Source organism: Pygocentrus nattereri, chromosome 10, assembly GCF_015220715.1.
Source record: "Pygocentrus nattereri isolate fPygNat1 chromosome 10, fPygNat1.pri, whole genome shotgun sequence".
In the NCBI taxonomy this organism is placed as follows: Eukaryota; Metazoa; Chordata; class Actinopteri; order Characiformes; family Serrasalmidae; genus Pygocentrus; species Pygocentrus nattereri.
This window is the reverse complement of record NC_051220.1, coordinates 19954898-19976651: the sequence shown is the minus strand read 5'-3', so window position 1 is coordinate 19976651 and position 21754 is coordinate 19954898. Positions and strand designations below refer to the sequence as shown.

The window sequence follows — 21754 nt, the reverse complement described above, 5'->3', positions numbered from 1 at the left end:
ATGGCTGAACGCCTGTATCTTTGTTGCCTGCTAATATGAGCTAACAAGCTAGACCATGTTGTTGATGCAAAGTAGGCAGGTTGGAAACCCCAATAAATTTCTCAAATAGCTCACATTAGCTCAACAATTTCTCACTAGGCCAAATGCAATTTGTGACCATTTTCTGTAAAGCCTGTCGAACTTCACAATAGTAGCTATGAAAGAATGCATTTGTGTTTGCAACATGTACCAGTCGACTGTTTCTCCAGGGCTGCGGACCCCATCCCGCCATCCTGGGGACAGTAAAAATAGCGATAGATGATGTTTAAACCATTCAGTGATGCTTCAGGAATGAATATTTCAATGTCTGCAAAACATAAAATCAATGGGAATTCTTGTGTAATATTAGCATCAAGCTAATTGTGTCCATTCACTTTTTTGGAACGCTCAACCTTAAATATGGACAATTAACGCCTGTAACAGACATGTAAGTAAGATTTACATACTTTATCTATTCTATAGTTCTCTAGCTGCTCTGCTCTTTTGTTGAATACAGTAGCCCTGTTGACTCACAGCACCTACACAATTAACCCTTTCAGACCCAAATTACATTGAAGGTCACAAATTGATAATGATTTTGCTCCATTCTTATTCAAAAATACCTCACAGTCCCCAAAATATTCTAGACCAGTTGATAATCCCTGTTTTTGAGGTTGCTGAAAGGCTGTTTTAAACAACAACTGACACACTCGATTGTAGTTATGGCCCTCGTCTCTGATGGCGGCTGTTTTCATTCAAGATGCTACCATTCTGCCAGATCACTGCACAGCAGTTATTCACCACATGTGAAGGAGGATCCATCAAAGCAAAATGCTTCAAGATTAGATACGAACTTTTGTTGTTAGTTGTTATTTCCAAAGCAGCAATTGTATATATTTACCTGGTGTCATACATTTTGATTTAATGTTAAATGATGCATGTAATCAGTATATTTGTTACAAATTACAACCATCAAACTGTGTCTGTGTAAAAGTAAAACAAAAAAATCCAAACAGCCCCCAAGTGTCCACTTCTAATGCAATTTATATTAACACAATATAAAGAGCTGAGGCCGATATAAAGAGTGTAAAGAACTAATTCAAATGGAGGCACACAATTTTGATATGAAAAGCAAAAATCTCTGTATGTGGATAACATACATAGAACCTGTTTCTCTATACTAACATTATAAACCAAATTTAGGGTTCTGTGCAAAGAAGCAAACTATGCAAAACTATTTTTATTATTTATTTTTTGTTTTTAATAAATTATAAGCAGTTTAAACTGATTTAAACAGTTTAGGTCTGCAATTTCTATCTACCTTAAACAGTTTATTTCAGAAGTGGGTGATTTTTTGAGTAAAAACACTAAAATTAACACAAATAAACGTAAATGTAACAAAAATGTTACAAATTAACAAGAATTCTTTCTTTAAAAAAGTAGTTGAAACATTCCCTGTTTCAATACTGGTTACAACAAGTCTCCATAAACTTGGTCTTGTCATTTCCCCTTGGAGGGAATCCCCAGTGCCATCTCAAGGGCCAATCCATTACTTTATTAATGGTTAAGAAAAGAACTGAAACGGGGCCATTGTAAGCTGGTTAGAAGAACACAGGTCTGGTTCCAGATTTCTCCCTGACATCCTGAGCCACAGCATAGAATTATTCAATTTTAAGCACACCTGATGTAATTGAATGAAGTAGCCAACCCAGAAATTGGATAGCAATTACAAAACATGATGGGCTGCCATGAGGAGAGCTCCGGAAATGGTTTAACAAATACATTGACATCCATAAAATCAATACTTATAGTTAAGGTGGATGATATGGCAAAAATGTAATGTCATGATAATTTATAGAAGTTTTCACAATACATGATGTATTTTTATCAGACATCAGATATATTGCATCAGTCAGTGCCATTTTAAAAACATCATTCAACAGCATTCAATATTTTATACACCACACTACACTAAATCTATTTAAACAGGACAAATTATGCACTCCTTTTAAAGCAGCGTTATGTATGTCTTTCTTCTTTGTTAAAATTGAAAGAAATAGCATTAATGAGCCAAGATGAAAAATATGCTAAAATACAGTTAGCATACACTGCAATAATAATTGCAGGCTCAAAAGGTCCAGTTCAATGTTTAGGTCTTAAATGTGAAATCATCATTATACTGAAGACGAGATAACAATAGTAGGCCATTCATGATATCCTGAGAAGACACGTTCTTCATCAAGTTTTGACTGAGGTCTCTTTGAATACTCTTTCAACACACTTGTAATCATCTGATTTATCTGCTTGGGGAAGGGGTCCAAAGCAGTTGTTCCACACATTGCATGCAATTACACATTTCCACCAGAGAGTTCTCCAAATCCCCAAATCTTAGATAGTGCAGCTATTATCAAACATTCAGTTCAGGAAGTGTTTTTCAGGTACTGACCATATTCACAATAAAGTGAGTAACTGATATTGTGATATCATTTTTAATGAAGATGATACATATTGTAATGCTGCCCAGCCCTAACTTACTGTATTAACACTATCTGCTTCTATTCTAATATTAGTGTTTTTTCTGAACAAACAACAAATAAATTTGTTTATTTGTTAAACAGCTTTTTTACATATAATGTTCTCAGATGCCTAAATCTTTTGCACAGTCCTGCACATTACGTAAACAAATTCTGTAAAAAAAAAAAAACAGTAAAAAAAATCTAAGTTTAGTAAAAATTCACAAGTACACAGACAGAAAAAAAGACAAAATATGTTGCTAATGACCAAACCAATGGCTGTATCACTCATGACCTGGTATGTTATGAAATCATAACCTGCAGCTGTGCCTGTTTGCACAACCCAATGAGCCATTTTGATTAAGTCTGATATTCACAAGAGTCCACATTAGATAATTACCACAGCTGCAGTATCACTTAACATAGAGCGGACTTCAATTCTTAAATCATTAATCAGATTTTGTCCCAGCCACAAAAAAAGTTTGAGCTGCCAAATGTTGCTTTTATGTGATTCATGTACTAAGATGGCTCACTGAGGATAATTTACAAAAATATTAAATATGGAACACAAATGGATCCAGCTTGCTATAGGTTTAAGTAATGATGTGGCTTAGCTGTTGGCAAGCTTCACTATAGCTTATGTCAACTATGTCAAGCAGGATTTAAGTAATGATCATTAAGTAATGATTCAATTAGGCTTGTTTTGTCCAAGTCGTTGACAGTCCATTGGGCATATAACCTCTCCACCAATTATATTGACAGCCATCGAAGTATATTTTGTCTCATATAAAATATTTTGGAAATTAATATTATAAACAAACAAGAGCACACTTTGCGTAACATGAGACACAATCATCTACTTATGTTTCAAAATTAGTTTGATTCAGCACTAATTACACAGCTTTTTAATTCCAAACAATGTCATATCTGAATATCCAATTATGTAAAGTACACAATTAAGTAAAAAGAAAGATATGTGTTCAGATTCCCTTTCCATCTATTGATCAAAACTAAGTTCCATCTAAGTTCAAACTACAGCCCAACAGTAAAAAAAAATTAAATATTTAGACCCTAGATGCATTCAAGGATGTTATATTATGATCTTTTTAAAGCCAAGGGATTAATTGAGGCATTATTAATTATACTTTCTACTGGGATGTGACATCTTCTTAAGTAAATTTTTTGTGTTTGAATAAAAATATTTTGATTTCTGCTCAAAATCAGTTAAAATTGTCACTATGATTGTTTTGTTAGTGACTAAACAGAATGTTCCAGCATTTGTTTTGATTCACCTCATGGTCGCATGGATAAAAGGCATTTTTCACACATGGAGGAGGGGTCAAGTTCCGGAGGTTATGTGTAAACTTATTTCCAGTTTCCACACCGCTCCACTACGAATATGGCTGCATTTCAATATTCATCATCTTTGGCTGAACTCCCATGCTTTAAGCAGCCCCAAACATGCAAAACTCAATAAAGGATATAAATTCTTTTTTGAGCATTTTATTTTTGATTATGAAGGTAAATCGTTAGCTGGTTCCTAATGTTGTAGTTAGCTACCTTACTTAATGTCACAGACAGGATGAGTGATGTTAGGTAGTTTCAGATTTAGAGATCTGTGTCTGTTTAAGGAGAAAATAAATGGTGACTAACATGAATTATTGTGGTAAATTATATCCTTCTCTGTGTCCAATGCTGTAGATAGGGAGATCCAGGTAAGGGCTCGGTGTTAATGGTCCTTAAAGTAAAGCGAGGAACCACAGAGACTAGAGGTCCAAAGACTTCAAAGAAGTTCGAATGAGTTTAACCAATTTATTGTTTCAGCATTGCAGTTCACCAACCCATTTTTGGGTTGGATCTCATACATGAGCCATGATTTCGGTCCAGAACAAAAAACCCACGCAGACATGGGGAGAACATGCAATCTCAACACATTTGACTGTTCAAATGTAGTACAAAGCTAAATGAAAATAAATAAAAGTGTATTATTAAAATGGGTGCTAACTACAGTGGTATATTTTAATAACAGCATTTCATGCACAATGTAAGTAATGGTTGATTCTACGTATATATGTGTGTATGTATGTATGTGTGTGTGTGTGTGTGTGTGTGTGTGTGTGTGTGTGTGTGCGTGTCCTCCTTGGCTTGTTCTTCCTCCTCTATCCCCGACATATCGTGCTCCACCACCCCTCCTCCTCATTAGTAGAGTCTCCAAGTCGAGGCAAGCACTCTCTGTTATACACAGACTCCCTTGCTCGTGGACTCCAGCTGAAGCTACATGGTACTGCGACCCCTTTTCACCCATGTTTTTCCCTTCGGTGTAACATAGATGTCCAAGGGGTTGAAATGAGGGCTGCACACATACATGCTGTTTCGAATTACTTTGAATGTCGGCTCTTCGCTCTTTTTTACTGCGATTAACCATTTCTTTCTGAACTCATCATCAGATGGAAATTAATGAAAACTCAAAAACGAAATGATTTTACACAGAACACCAGAAATGTTGTCCCCAGAAACGAGAGAAAGGCTCATTTGATAGTAACTGGAGACTGGCAAAGAGTTCACAGAGTTCAACTGTGGAAGAAACTTGAGTTTGAAAAACAAAGGACCAGATCAGAGGCTAGTAAGCAGAAGAATTTAAAGTCAGGTTGGTGCACGTGTCTGTCTCTCTCTGACAACCAATTCAGCTGAATTAGGTCTGTTGCACACACAGTGGGTTAAATTTTAATACACATATCATCAACTTCACCTCTGTGTCAGTCAGCTGCCTTTTAAAAGCAATGCCTCTGTTCAGCCTTTTCTCTCTGAGGCATATACTGTTAAGCTAATGCATGCATTTATCACCAGCTGGTTAGATTACTGCAATTCTGTCCTCTCTCGTCAAACTACAGCAACTACAGCTTAGCTGTCACTACAGTATTCAGCTGACTAGTGCATCCTTCAAGCCTCTGCCATCACAGCTCGTTAGTTTGGGGTTTTAAAGCTCTGTTGTTAGTTTTAAGTCTCAACATGGAATGCTCCTTGAGTATCTTTCACACATTATTTTGCTATTCTTCCACCACAGCCATTCTGGTACTCTGGAGTGAGGACGAAGAATTACGGAGAATAAGTATTTAGTTCTATGAAGAAGTTCTATTAAGTACATAGAAAATTTGTGTATAATCACAGTATTCATAAAATACTTTCACTACAACTTAGGACAGTACTTGCTGTATATCTGTAATTATTAGTGATGTATAACCCATCATATCATTTAAAATTCCAAATTCTTATTTCCTTCCTTAAAAACATCTTCTGAGCTCTCAAAGCTAAAATTTCTGTAACCAGCTGTGTTAACTAGCCAGCTAACGCTATAAGCTCGTTAAATGGCTTCTTTAGCCTTCTGTTATTGTGAATTAGGCTACATTCCATTTCTCTATTGTTGATACCATTATTTTCCACAAAGCTCAGATTCATTCAGGATCTAAGGGATGTCATTTATTACAGAACACGGTTTGTGATTAACTTGTTGTGCTTCTGGGAATTTATATATAATGATGAATATAAAGAACAGATAGATAGAAGCATGGGTACACATTGATACAGACAAGACTAGCAATGACAGCTGGGAAAAAAATACAAATATGACAAACAGGCTGCAAATATGTAAATTATACCATATGGGGGACTTTATAGTGAGAACAATATAATATTTTTAAAAAATACAAGCTGAGGTTGTCAAATCTGGAAGTTATGTTGCAGGCAACTCACAACATGGAACTAGATGTTCCTCACCCTATCGAATAGAGTGTAGCCCGCCATCCTGCAAAGAAAGCTCATTTCCCCACTTGTATTCACCATTTCATTTTTTCGGTCATTACTCACTGCTCATGACCATAGGTGAGGGTTGGGATGTAGACCGACCGGTAAACGGAGAGCTTCACCTTGATTGAGCTCCCTCTTCACCACTACAGTCCGGTACAGTGACCGCATTACTGCTGCCACCTGTCCCAGCCTGCAGCCAATCTCACGATCCCTCTTCCCACCGCTCGTGAACAAGACCACGAGATATTTAAACTCCTCCACCTGGGGCAAGTCCTTTCCCCTTACCTGGAGTGAGCATGCCATCCTTTTCTGGACTAAGACCACGGACTCAGACTTGGAGGTGCTGATCCGCATACCAACCACTTCACACTCCGAGCGCTGGAGGCATCCATGTGATCCAGCCAAAAGAACATAATCTGCACATAGCAGAGACGCCACCCTCCAGCCTCCACACATAATGCCCTCCTGATCTCGGCTACACCTTGACACCCTGTCCATGAATATCATGAACAGGAGTGGAGACAGGGCACAACCCTGCCAGAGTCCAACGCTAACACTGAAAGGGTCCGACTTAATGCCCAGTATACAAACACAGCTTTCAGTCCGGGAGTACAGAGATTGAATGGCCCAGAGTAGTAGCCCCGGCATCCCATATTCCCGGAGGACCTCCCACAAGATATCTCAGGGAACACAGTCGTAAGCCTTCTCCAAGTCCACAAAACACATGTAGACTGGGCTGGCAAACTCCCATGCCCTCCTCAACAATCCAGCTCCTACCTCCAGGTGAGCTTTTCTCATGTCCCGGGGGAGGTAGGGGACATGCAGTCTGAATGGACCCTGTTCAAAACCTCCATTGTGGAAGCTGCCAGGCATAGCTGTGGCCAAAAGCTTGTGGGTGCCTGCTGAAGTGGTAACCCAAGAACCCCCTGGTGGACACCAGTGGTGAGGGAGGCTGTCAAGCTGAAGAAAGAGGCCTTTAGGGACTGGGTGGCCCGAAGGACTCACGACTCAGCAGATAGGTACCGACAGGCAAAAAGTGGCAGCCACAACTGTGGAAGAAGCAAAATCCAGGGCACAGGATGAGTTTGGTGAAGCCATGGAAAAAGACTTTCGGTCGGCTTCAAGGAAGTTTTGGACAACAGTCCGGTGACTCAGGAGTGGTCAGGGTGGCTACGCCCAAGCTGTATTCAGCAGGGGTGGAGAAACTCTGACTTCAAGTAAGGATATTGTCAGTGGAAGGAGCACTTTGAAGAATTCCTTAATCTGGGAGACATGCCTACCTAACAGAAGTTAGAGCCGGAGGCTTTTGGCGTGTCAAGCTCCATTTCCCTGGTAGTTGACAAGCTCTTCAGTGGCAAGGCACCTGGGGTGAGATTCATCCGGAGACGCTTAAGGCTCTGGATATTGTGGGGCTGACACGCCTGTGCAATACTGCATGGACCTCAGGAACAGTACCCTTGGACTGGCACACTGGGGTGGTGGTCCCTATTTTTAAGAAAGGGAACCGGAGGGTGTGTGCCGGAGGGGGTATCACACTGCTCAGCCTCCCTGGGAAAGTCTATGCCACGGTGCTGGAAAAGAGACTTCGACCGATAGTTAGATTTAGTTCAGATTGAGGAGGAACAATGCAGATTCCTTAGTTTTTATGCCTTGACAACATTCTGACTCCTGAACACACAAAAGAAGGATGAATTCCAAGCATATGATTTAGCTACACTGTCTAGTCTGAAATTAGCTTAAATGCCCAGAAACTGACAATGCATTGAATGACTACACACTAGCAACCTCCGCTGATAAGTGGAGTCTTATCTGATTGGTGGCCTAGAAAAAGTACTGGTAACAATTTGATTTAGCAATAAACCCAGCACCTCAATTTGCTCCTCTCTGTATCGTCGATTTTGAGCCAGGTGCACTTACAGGTTAATGGAGCCAGGCTTGAAATTCCACCTTTATCTGGGCAACTTTGGTGCTGCTGTGCCTGCAGACAATCCCCTAAAAATAAAGACTAATGTCTCTGCAAAGAGAGATGTTTTCATCAGACTGCCTGCAACATAACATCACTTCAAGAGATCAGTGAAAGCCCTCACTTAGACTCAATTTAAGACTCATCTGACATGAATAGGGTCCAAGCTATACTGGCACTTACATTGCATAACATGATGCCTCAAGATGCTGTTATTGTTGTTCCAGGGTGAAATCAAATGGAAGCAGCAAAAAGTATATATGATATGGACAGAAATATCTTTTAAAAAGAGAGATACTCTCAACTGATACCATTAGGCATGTGTACAGACACTCGGGTACTCTAACTGACCATTCGAGGTGCCAGCATTTGTATAGTGAAATCACCGAAAATCAGATATTTGTTACATTTCATTGTGGGAAGACTAAGATCTAAAATTTTCAGTATGTATTTTATTTTTATTAGTAAAACTAAGATCTGCAGCTCCTTCCCAAATATATCTGATTCACTCTGGATTTACATAACATCAGATTCCAGAGCAGCAAACTGATCAGATCTTTTGATAGGTTTACTAGCCAGATTTTAACGCTGAAGTGAATTCAAATGAACTAATTTAGAAACGTAGGCCAAGTCTTGTAAGCGTCGGTGTTAGTTTCATTTCCGCATGTATAATTTGATGGGTATGAAATGTTAATAGATGTTAATATATGTAAATTATCATGATTAGTAACTAAGCTCCCACTTTTTTGTGTGTGTAATTAATGACCTTTTAATCTCCCTGCCGAAACCACTGAGAGCTAAGGGAGCATCTACAAATTACAATCATCATAGTCCAGGCATAATGAACAAATATGAAACCTTATAGAGCATTTAGCAGATAAAATACAAATAATGACCAGTTAGTTTTTAATATGGCCCCAATTTATAATTACTGTTGACGAGGTCTCTCAAAAGAAGATCCCTACCGGACTGATTTTCTGATTTTGGTATAGTGAGCAACAGGTTTTTAACAAATAGGGCACAGTTTTTACCTACATGGTATTTGCATGTTGAACTGAATGGGATCATTCTGCAGCGATAACTTGTCTCCATGTGCTTTAGTCTCAGAGGTTTTGGCCTGAGTGTGCGAAATACTGTCATTTTCTTGTTAAATTATTCATTGTTTTCCTGGGAAGCTATGCCTTCAGTTCTGAGCTTTTTACGTGAGTATACACGTGTAAAAATTAGTCACCTTCATGTTTGAGTTTTTTTCCATACATTACTTCATTTAAATTTGCCTGTTTTGATAAATGTGACATCAGTGGCCAATATTTCAGTCACCTATAATTTACCAATCCAACTGCTTTATAAAACAGTGCAGTTTTCACATTTGCCTTGTTATAAGTTTAATTCGTGTTAAAAAAAAAAGTGACAAGTATTACAAAAGTAAAGTAATCAGATTACATTACCTTAACATAGTAATAATCTGGATTAGGTTACATATTACATTTTTAAACAGGTATACAGTAATCTGTACCAGAATACATTTTTAAGGTAACCCTCCCATCCTGTGGTTTGTTAAGGGTGTGGCTAAAATAGCAGAGAAACCACAGCTATATCACTAGCGAGGGTAGCAGCTCAGGTTGATGTTGTATGTCCAGAAACAATAAAAATATATTTTTCTTCCAAATAACTTGTGCTGCGCTACTCCATATTTAGCTTTGGTGTAGTTTACCTACCTTTTAGAGCTGTCATAGATCATAGAGATATGACCCCTATGAGCTGAAAAACTTGGCTGGGTGACAAACTCACACTGACATTAGTACAAACTTATTCCACTTCTACTGGATTTGTCTCAGATGGAAGTTGGACTAAATCATTAAACACACGCTTAGAAAAAGTACAAGATTACTGATGTTTAAAAAAGAAAACAGCCAACTTTAGACAGAGTGGATAACTATTGGGCCAGCCTACAAATGCAATTCCAGAGCTACAGACTGAGAAAATCACTAAGGTAGTCATAGCTTTACGAAAATGTGGCAGAGTAATGAGTGAATACCGTTCTGTTTGAGCTGATCGCAACATTTTGTTTGAAATAATGTGGAGTTGACAGATCCAAAGAGTCGACTTCAAGCAGAAAGGAGAAAATATCTCATGTAGAAGACAACGAGTCCTCAACAGCATCTAGCATGACACTCATTATCTCTGTTAGTTCCTCAGCTTATCTGAACTGGCAGTCTCTGTTACTCATCCAACAGGAAAACCTTCAATGTCCCTCGGCTGTTTTTTAATAATAAAACATTTTCCTCTGCGATCTGCTGGATCTTTGTGCAACACCAGTTCTGTAACCCAAAGAAGTAAAACTATGGACCTATACTACTTTTTTCTTATTGTTTTCCTTCCATACAGTTAACCAGGTATCTGTTTATGAAGCCTTACAGATACTATATCTGAAGCCTTACAGATATCCCTAGATACCACATTTGAGTTTGTAAGTACAATCATTTTTTATTTAATAATTTGTAATTAAAATATAATTACTTAAATACTTCAAACATGTGAAAATAGAAAAAGCCATTTGAATAACAAAATACTTGTTACTTTTATGAAAACATGCACTTCCGTGGGGAATCAAAGTTTAGCGTGTGCTCTGGTATACAGCAGTTTCAAGAGGCTTAAAAAACGCTGATCACTCCTCTCTTCGCCGAGCAAGTTGTTTTAATTTTTAGGACAATGGTTAAAACATGCTGTTTCCTCTGCTCTCCTGCACCGTTGACTGCAGTTCAAACAGAGCCAGCAACATGATCAGGGCTGCCAGATTGGGCTGGATCGCCGGTTTAGCATTTTCATGCAAATTGATATGGAAATAATTATTCATCAGTGATGTTATCCATTACCTTGTAGTATTTCAATTACATGTTTTTGAAAAGCTAAACAAGTAAAAATAAGTTTCTTTTATTCAGTTAATAAACTCAACCATGTCTTACTGAATAACAACTGTTTATACTCCTAACAATTTTAACTCCAGATATTTTATGATCTGTATTTAATGAGAAAACTACTGCTGTGTGTACAGTCTTGTTTTGCAAACATTTTAATTTTTTACTACTTTTTGTCTTTTCTTGACATTAAAACAAGTGGAAAAAAATCAGAATTGCAGCCTCAAGCCTCAATTAGGTGTGTAACTTATTACATAATTAAATATGTATATCACATTTATTTAATTTTCCTAGTATTGCAAAATGAAAATTATAATTTATAAACTTCTAAGACTTACAATAATGACTGATTACAACAAGTCAAAAATGACAGTAAAATTTATAGCTTTAGATTGACAGGAAGACAAAATGCTTAATTCCAAAATAGGCAAAAGTATGCTAACTAAGTCAGAGCAACATGCAAACCTTACTTATGTTTTCCTTGCTTTGGACAAATTAGGAACAAAGAGACTAGGAATGAAGTTGTTCAGCACAAACAGAGTGATAGTTTTCATTTTTGCTGCAAACTGTCCTCTTTACAATGTACTGTAAACACAAAGACCCCCATCTCCACAATGTCTCTAGTCAAACATCTTAATAAGAATGTCTCAGTGCCTCAGTGAAGAATTTAAACATAGAAATAAATGATATTCTCCTGAGTAAAATTAGGTTGCATTCGTCCTCTGGTTACAACATCTGCTTATTCAATTGGACTAAAAGCACAGGTCAGACCCAAACAAAGCGCTGCACAACTATGAAACACAGCAGAAACAGGGCCCTGATTGTCCTCAGGCATTCTATGTAGAGAAAAATATCTCAGCAATCTGCAGAACAAGAATATCCAAGACATGTGCTGAGTCCTTAGATGTTACACTCTCCACTTAAGCTTACCATGTATTTTGGGGGAAAAAAATGATGTTGGTATTAAATGCAAATAAACAGACAAATCCATTGTGGTGAGCAAGTTAGATACAGTACTTTTTTTGAGCCAAACTTTAATATGTAGTATACAATTTAAATGTATGATCATGACATTTTTGACAAAAAAATCCCCCAAAAAACCAAATTGAACGTTGACCATGTAGTCAAAAAAAGTATATATATAGCATTACGTCTTACTAAGTAATGTAGTACACTATCAAAAGCAAAGGTGTCAGAAAGGATTGTTTGGATTGATCAGAAGAATCATTTTTGGTTCTCTAGGCAGGCATTCATACAACGTCTTTCTAAACATGAGCCTTTTACTGTAAATCAACAGTTTCACTAGTACAGTGTTTGATCACAACAACAGTAACATCCATTAAAATATATGCAAATGAATGTGAAGTAAAGGTGATTGTATGAATTTACATTAGATTTCTGTAAATTAACACCAGGGTTAAAAAACAATATATGCAAGGTGTATTTACATACAGTATTTACATACATTTATCTTTAAAAAAAAAAAAAATACTTTCACCGCACTGATTACAGTTGATATTTTTTAGTGCATTTATTTAGGGTGGCAGGTAATGCACTTGATTGACAGTAGGTAATCACCAAGACTAATAAACAAGGTGATCAATAAACATTTCTAAACTGACATATAGAAATATTATAACAATAGAAAATACAGAAATCATTTCTACAACAAATCAACAGCCAAAACGACCTTTTTCTTAATGTTTAAGAAGTCATAAGGCATTCTCGATTCTCTGATTGGTCAGCTGTGGAGGATTTTGTTGTCGCAGAGCACAAAGGTCGCTGTTTTTCCAAGAACTATTTGTCCAGGTCAAGAATAAAAAAGAAACCTTTATTTTTAAGAGCATAGGTCTCAGGCAAACAGATGAACATGACCAAGAATGATTATTTGAATGCAAAGCGATGTACTGAACACCTAGTATATCCACTAGGCCTATACAGCATTTAAATCACAAGATTAATTAAACCAGACAAATCAGAACATCAGAACTTAGAGTACACAACCCCAACCACCACAAATGATAGGCTAATGGTCTGAAGTACTACAGAGAATGTAACTGTATCCTGTGCAAATGTTGTGGAACATAATATTCCACAACCTTAATTATGTGCTAAAAAAAGACAGCTGTCTTATTGCTTATTGACAATCACCAGCTCTACAAAAATAACCACCTTTCCTGTTTATTATAAGTATAAGTCATTAAAGTGAAGAAAAAGATGTAGGTTAGGTGGCCTGATCCCTTGTAATAGCCTGCACTCTGAGAGCAAGAACCAACAGCTAATATAGACTATAGATCTGTTATATAGATCTATATAATATAGATCTGTTAGCACGAACTCACTAATGTTTTATCGTTCGTAAACATTGGCATCATAAAACCATTTTCCGTTAAGATGAGGTGGGTTAATAGCTTTTGGCAAAAAAAAGGTGTTGGTCCCAAGATGATGGGTATAACTGAATGAAAAAACAAAAGCACTTTTACAGGTCTCAGGCTCCAGCTTCAATAACTCCACTGACACATTATTACTCTAGTTGACATTTCGCTCTTTCCAGATACGACTCTGAAATGACCATCTTTTAGCAAGCACTCTAAAATATGTAACAACTTTCATGACCCTTTTGTTTTTGTACTTGTCGCTCGGTCAGCATCCCACTGCACTCCACCCTTCAACAATTCATGAACAGAAAGCAGTGTTTTTGTGGGGCACATATGGCAGAATGCGTCCTTCCAGAATCCTCCTATGAGATACAGGAGTTAAATACTTGGGCCAAGTATTATATAACCAAGTATTTTTACTGTTACAGGTCATTTATGTGTTCTTTGCATCAAGGTTGAGCTTAGGTATAACATTCTGGCAATGACTGCTAAGGCAAAAAGTCAACAGGAATGACCATATAGAAACAGAGGACCCTTGCATGAGATCAGAATGTCTGGATCATCAGTACAGTGCAAAATGTCTAACAAAAAAAGAGAGGTACTGAATATGCAACAGCATCATTTTTGTGTGCAGCAGGAATAAACAGAAATGCTTTTTGACACATTCAAAAACCTAGACAGACTGTTCCACAATTTCCATTTCAATTTACCACCCGTATAAAATAATATCGTGCTTTATCATATTTACTCCATCACAACCACTCCATATCACAACACTGGGCTATTCTCCCACCACCATTACACCAGATTTGTGAAACAAGTCTTCACTGGTGTCCCTGCGGTTTTCTTGATTGGGCTAATGGATGACATATGAGCAGAATATTCTCACATAGAAAAGGCTGGGCGGAACTGTACTGCTAAGTAGTCATAAACTACTGTAATTAAAATAAATAAATAATCGTAAAAAAAAAAAACTATTAGCTGAAATGCAAGAGTAGAAACCTAACTTTAAATCTTAAAAAAAAACAACACAGCCTAAGGCTGTTCGATAACTTAGCTAGTTTATCGACTGTGCTTTGTAGATACGGTGCTGGCTAAGGCTATTATAAAGCTAAATTCACTATATATATATATATATATATATCAGTATATAAGAGTTTAAAACTGTGACTGTGAAAACGCTGTGAAACGTTATGACTGAAGAGGCAGTCAAAGCAAACAGTCAAGTCAAAGCGACTGACCACAGCACAGAGCAGTGGATGAAAACATAGCACTACAGGCTCATTCACATCCAACGCTGAAATAAAATCCGGCCAAAATAACCGTTCATGAATTCAAATAATGCTGCGCGCGCACAACAGGCTAACATCAACTCAGTCTTAGACATACAGCACCATAACAGAGGCCACGGAGGAATTAAAGCACACTTTACACTTACACAGAGTCCTTTCGCCTCGACTGGTCAGAAGTTTGCCCAAGTTTCGGTGTTTTTCTACACCCGGCCCCGAAAAATACTCGTCGAGCACGGGGAGAACGACACTCACCTGTTAAAATCAGCAAGACCCGCTGAAAACAGGCGAGTCCAGCCCAGTAATCCATGGCTCACTCCGGAACAGGATCCTGGAAATAAACCGCGGTCAACCTTTGTCCACTTTTGTTCCTGTGGAGGCTTTAAAATAAAAACTGTACGAAAACAAAAGTCAGCGATGTTCAGTCTTTCTGCATCCACTTTCTCCGGCTTATCGGAGTTGCTCGTTTCTCACTGGCCTTTGCTGAGATTCATGGTGCTGCTGCTGATGCTGCAGCCTGTGGGGCTCTGAGTGGAGCTGCTGCTACTCTCTCTCTCTCTCTCTCTCCTAAGTGGAGCTGCTCCCCTCTCTGTGAGAAGCTGTTCTCCTCACTTCGCTTTTTCTCCTTCCCTCTCACACACACTCTCTCCTTCCCTCTCTCTCTCTCTCTCCTAAGTGGAGCTGTTCTCCTCACTTCGCTTTCTCTTCTTCTCTCCTTCTCTCTCTCTAAGTAGCGCCCCCCCCTCCTCTCTCTCTCTCTCTCTCTGTCTGAGTGGAGCTGTCCCCCTTTCCCCGACTGGAGGTACACCACTGTCTCTCTTTCCTCAGAGAGAGGAGCTGTTCTCCCCACCTCTCTCTCCTTCTCTCTAACTCTCTCTCTCTTTCACCCTCTGTCTCTGAATGGAGCAGACAGAAGCACTGGTCAACACTAGTCAAGTACAGTTGTTCTATTGCACAGACACACAGTTCTAATAATCTCCACAGAAAAGCATTGCCAATGAAATTCGGCACTCTGAAGCAGCCACACAAGAGCCTAAAATAACTACGCCCAATGCTAAACATCGGTTAGAGGAGTATAAAGTTAGTTTTGGGTTGTGGATCAGTGGAACTGATTGGAGACAGTGGACCCAATGAAATGAAGTGAGGTGTGTTAGTGTGTGTTATGCTGGTACAAGTGGATCAGGCACAGGAGTGCTCCTGGAGTTTTTAAACACTCTGTCCACTCACTGTCCACTCTATTAGACACTCCTACCTTGTTAGTCCACATTATAGATGTAAAGTCAGAGACGATAGCTCATCTGCTGCTGCACAGTTTGTGTTGGTTTTCCTCTAGTCCTTCATCAGTGGGCGCAGGATGGTGTCCACAGGACGCCATTGGTTATCTACCATCCGAACAGTACTTGCTCTATGAGGGTCCATGGGCATCCTGAACATTGAAGAACAAGGTAAAAGGGGGCTAACAAAGTATGCAGAGAAACAGATGGACTACAGTCTGTAATTGTAGATCTGCAAAGTGCACCTATGTAGTAAGTAGAGCTGATAAAATGGACAATGCGAGTGGAAATGCCACATTCGAAAACCTGAAAAGTGTTTTTAGGTACTTTGGGCCAACGCTTTCTTTCAGATCTGATAGTAACTGCACAACAGGAACTCCAATCTAACACCATCCAGTAACTGCTGAGATTTGGGCTGCAGTGATTCTAGTTAGGTGCAAGCTGCTGGGGACTCCTCCACATGCAGCCAAATTGATCATTTCAAGGCTGTCAGTGCAAAAAGTGCTCGAGGGAAATTCAGCCACTTGCATCATATGAGTTGCACTCATGCATTCCCTCTATCATTTTCTGCATTCTTTTAGACGAAGGTAACATAAACCAGCCTGCACAAGACAACTGCAGAGTATTTTCCCACAAAACTGCACAGTTAATTGACGCACCCAAACAGATGTCTTACAAATTATTCATAGAAAAACGCATACAACTACTCAGTCCTGTGGACTAGCTTTAAACCCATTGTGGTGTTCAGGTCTGTGGGACCCATTTTCAATGTCTACCAAAATAAAAAATGATGCAATTTATTATTATTTCAACCTCAGATTCCTTGGCCTTTGCTCATTTTCTGTGAAGAGCATATAAAATAACACATTTTTAATGACTTTACACCCCTATACATTTATATTACACGTGATGTAGGGGGGAACTTGCGGGGACTTAAAGTGTGGAGGTGCTGGGTCCCTTCACTCTGTTCTCCTCCTCCTGCTGTTTGTGTGTGTGTGTGTGTGTGTGTGTGTGTGTGTGTGTGTGTGTGTGTGTGTGTGTGTGTGTGTGTGTGTGTGTGCATGTTTGTGAGGATGGCCAACATGTAAATGCTGCTGACTGGCTACAGCTGCTAAAGGATAACCCTATGCTGGTATTTTTCCATACATTGCTATGGCTGTATTGATTTAAAAAGACAATAATATGGTGGGTCCACCAGACCCACTGAGTAACAAAAACATGAACACCATACAAGGGTTAAAGGAATAAATCATTGCTGTCATACTTCTCATCATTATTTTCTGTGTTTTCACACCATTTCAAAACATCAGCTGTCTTTACATTGCGTGAATATTTCATGAGGAATGGACCAATAGAAATACTCCAAAATTACATGGAATAAAATCATGCTACATTGAAGATCCAATGTCATGGAAAAGTGTTATTTTCTCACTTTGATCAAATACAGATCCAAATAAAGAATTTAATGTGGTATGTAACCACTGTTAATGTGTCAACTGTCCACACAGGCCATACATAGAAACTAGGCTGCAATAGAATTAGAATTCACTGAAAAAACTGCATTTACAGCATTGCATGTACAAGTTTAAACTGTAAAAAATAAAAACTAAATGAAAATAATGAAGTATTCTTTCTTTAGATACTGACAAAAATTGTTACGACCTAGTTAAACTCATTAACTGACCTATTTAATTGCCATTAATTGAGATGGCAATAAGCTAAATATACTGCTGCTGTCGGAAGAAAACCTCGTATCTCCAAGAGTTAATTTTACAGGAAAAGGAAAAAGCATTTTTCCAAGCATTTTTGGAGTATTTCTGGTGGTCTGTTCATCATGACATCTTGGCACATTGTAAAGGTCAGATGGCTTTTTCAAATTCTGTAAAAAAAAAAAAAAAAGACAAAAGAAAAGTACAAAACGACAAAAAATGGAGATATAAGGTTTTCTTCCAACAGCAGTGGTATGTACATTATTATGCCTAGGGCCCAAACTGTGGTGCTACACCTCTAGTGATCACAGAAAGTTATCACATGAGATGTGTCTGCATATTGCTGCTGTTGGAACAAAACCTCGTATCTCCATTTTTGTCATTTCTCAGTTTTTGACATAATTTGAAAATGTCTATTGCCTTTTACATTGTCTGGACATTTCATGTGAAATGGACCAAAAGAAAAAGCCCAAAATGATGTGCTGGTTCCTTTGACTTACATTAAAAGTGAAATATGTTCTTTTCTTTCTTCTAAAGTCTCCTAAAGTTACTAATTTGGAGATACGAGGTTTTGATCCGACAGCAGCGATATGTTGCCATATGCCTGTGACACTGTTTTACAGTAGTTTTAAGCTATTTTGTTCTGTGTATTCTGTGTACAATTCATTCATGGTGGATTCATACATGGAGGTACAAACAGAGCACAAGTAAAATCATATGAAATCCTTTATTTCTAGGAGTATATTTGATGATATGTTTCCTGGGCAATTAAACAAACACATCTATGTGGCCACGTCACTGTGCTATTTCAGTTTGTCATGCCTGGTAGAAAAAGAAGAAACAGAGGAGAGCACATCTGATGTATTTTGTTTTTTCTTGCAATATTTGTGGCATGGCAGCCCTTTAACCTTTCACTTAATAGTCCGCTTCCTGTCTTTGATGCTTCTAACACAGCTGTCTGTAGATCAAAGGTATCTTTCAAATGTCTCTTATGCAGCATGAAATTGTGCCTCTGGCTCTACACAGTTCAACAGAGTTCAGATGTATGGTTTTGGGTAGTCATAAGGATTTTATTAATGTCTTTTTTGTTAAAGTATACAGTAAAATGGTTAAAAGGTGTTAAATATATTCTTTCAGAGTAATCACAACAATGATTTTATAACACAATCGTCACAGTTGAACAAAATTCTTGCATCTCCATTTTTTTAACCATTTGAATAGAACTGGTCCAAAATGATTTAGAATAAAATCTTAACATATTGTTCTCTATTAAATGTAAAGAACCATTTCTTATTTGTCCTGAAAAACTACCATTTGGAGATACAAGGTTTTACTAGAACATGAGAAGGGAGTGTGCTATTATGAATAACATCACAGCTGTGACTCGGTCACAGGAACATGCTGAAGGTGAGTATCGTAGATCATCACAGCTGTGGTGTTATTTTTGATAACACATTATCTCAAATGTTCGACTGCTTTAACACAACTAAAAAAAACAAGTTGGGACAGTATGTAAGATGCTGATAAAAACAGAAAGTGGTGATTTATAAATCTACGTGAGCAAAAATAATATGAAGACAAGATATGTAATGTTTCACTGTTATTTGATTTGCTCATTCTGGCAATGATGCCAGCATAGCATCACATTACAAAAGGTTGGGACGGGGGCAATTTCAGACTAGGAAGACTATAAAGCATTCAAAAAACTATTTTGCCAAAAATGCATCAGCAAAAATTCCTTTTAAAAATAACGTTGCTAAAGCAAGGTAGTGCAAAGATTTTAAGCAGTTCACCCTCCACAGTGCACAACATTATTAAAAGATTCAGGGAATTTATAAGCTGAGCACATTTTGCTTTTATTAGCATTTCGTATACCACACAACTTTTTTGGAATTGGATTTTTATAACAGTTCCACAAAAATACTTCAAAGAAATCCAAATATAGCATCAAATGTGTATTAATATTAGCAGTTCCCTCAACCACAAGCAGCTGTAGCATTTTGTTTTCCAGAGCCATGAAACTGATATAATATCAGGTTCAGTTTGTTTGGTGATTTGTATTCTATGTTTGTATTCTATAACGATGTTGCCATGCTCTCGCACCCTTCTTCAGAATCTGGCTGAATGGGCTGCAAGTCAAATATTATCAAATAGAAATAATCTAATGTATACATTTTATGTTGTTGTGCATGCTAAAGTAGAAATGTAGTAAAGCGAACAGAGAGTATTTACTCAGTACCAGTTACTGTGAAAAAAAACTGTGCTGTTATCATAAACAATAGCATCAGCAAAGCACTTCTGAACCAGTCAAATTATGCGGTAGGAACTAACTGTTGTATAAAACAGAACTGCATTTTGAAAAATAAAATAAAGAGTTCTTTAGACCAGTGCACTGGACATTCATAGTCATGTTTGTCATCATAAAAAATAGAAACCTCAACAATGTATTATACACACAAAAAAGGGGCCTTAGACAAAGAACCATTTGAGAACTGCTACAACAAAATGTTATTTACCTTGACCCTTATTTTTATGAATATAGTGAGTGCCTTGCAAATATGTTCAGTAAGTCACTTGACAAGATTGAATTTATTTTAGCTACATGCTGTAAGTTGAAAAAATCAGGATAAGATTACGAGGTTTTAATTTTAACACGTCACACTGGTAAATAACCATACTGACTGCTCTTGTGCTAAAGTGTATCAACAAGTACTTCACTTGATATTTTCATTCAATGCATTTGACACTGCACTGATCTGGCATGGTTTAGAAAAATAAGAAAATTGTCTAAATACAGTGACCTCTACAAATATTGGCACCTCTGGTAAACAGCAAAACAGGCTGGAAAAAAATTATTGCCTATGCTTTTGGTCTTTCATTAAGACATTAACTTATATTAAAAATATACATTTCTAAAATATTCATTTTAAGTACAATGATTTAAAAACCTAAATCTTAACATTAAATAAATATTTTTCTCAAATCTATGTGTGCCAAAATTATTGGGATCCCTTCATTTAATACTTTGTGCAGCCTCCCTTTACAAAGATAACAGCTCTGAGTCTTCTTCCTGTAGTTCCTAATGAGACTGGAGAACACATGGCAAGGGATCTGAGACTGCTCCTCCACACAGAACCTCTCCAGAACCTTCAGACTCTGAGGCCATGGCAAGGCCTTAATTCTATGGTCACTGAAGCATTACTGTTTTGATTTTGAGGCGTTTTGATTTTGTTCTGATTTTTTAGATCATTGTCCTACTGGAAAAGCCGAACTATGGCCCAGTTTAAGCTTCCCAGCTGAGGCAGTCTGGTTGTGATTTTATTGCTGCTGGTACTTGATGGAGGCTGTGATACCTTACATTTTTACATTTACATTTCTTTGCTAGTTACCAATAGGCTAGAGAAAGACAGTCCTGAGCTCAGGTGCTGCTAGAAACAAAATGTCACTGTTGATACCCAGAGAAAAGGAACAGAGTTGAACACAGAACTCTCTGCAATACAATACAATACAATACACAGTGCAATACAATAAAACACAATATATAAGTGCAGCACAATATAATGCAATCGATACATAATTCAATGCTCATTTAAGTGCTGTGTAAAGAGATGAGTCTTCAGTCTGCATTTGAAGACAACAAGAGACTCTGCTGTACGGACAGCCAGTGGGAGTTCATTCCACCACTTGGGTGCCAGTACAGAGAACATTCTTGACGCTTGTCTTCCACACACCTTGAGGATGGTGGGTCAAGCTGTACTCAAAGCTTGAAGGACTCGTGGTACAATTAGAGATTTCACCATTGCCATCAAGTAGGTAGGGGCTGGTCTATTTTTGGCTTTGTAGGCAAGCATTAGGGTTTTAAATCTGATGCGTGCAGCTACAGGAAGC

The 21754-nt window shown here is 37.9% G+C and overlaps 1 protein-coding gene across 1 annotated transcript in view; it reads right to left on the bottom strand.

Moving 5' to 3' along the window:
• The window catches only part of ltk (leukocyte receptor tyrosine kinase), a 124733-nt gene extending 109168 nt beyond the window's left edge, over positions 1-15565 (bottom strand). The window contains exon 1 of the mRNA XM_017713450.2: positions 15139-15565. Coding sequence (XP_017568939.1) covers positions 15139-15193 — 55 coding nt within the window. The 5' untranslated portion in view covers positions 15194-15565. The remainder of the gene's footprint in view (positions 1-15138) is intronic.
• Between the last annotated feature and the right edge of the window lie 6189 nt (positions 15566-21754).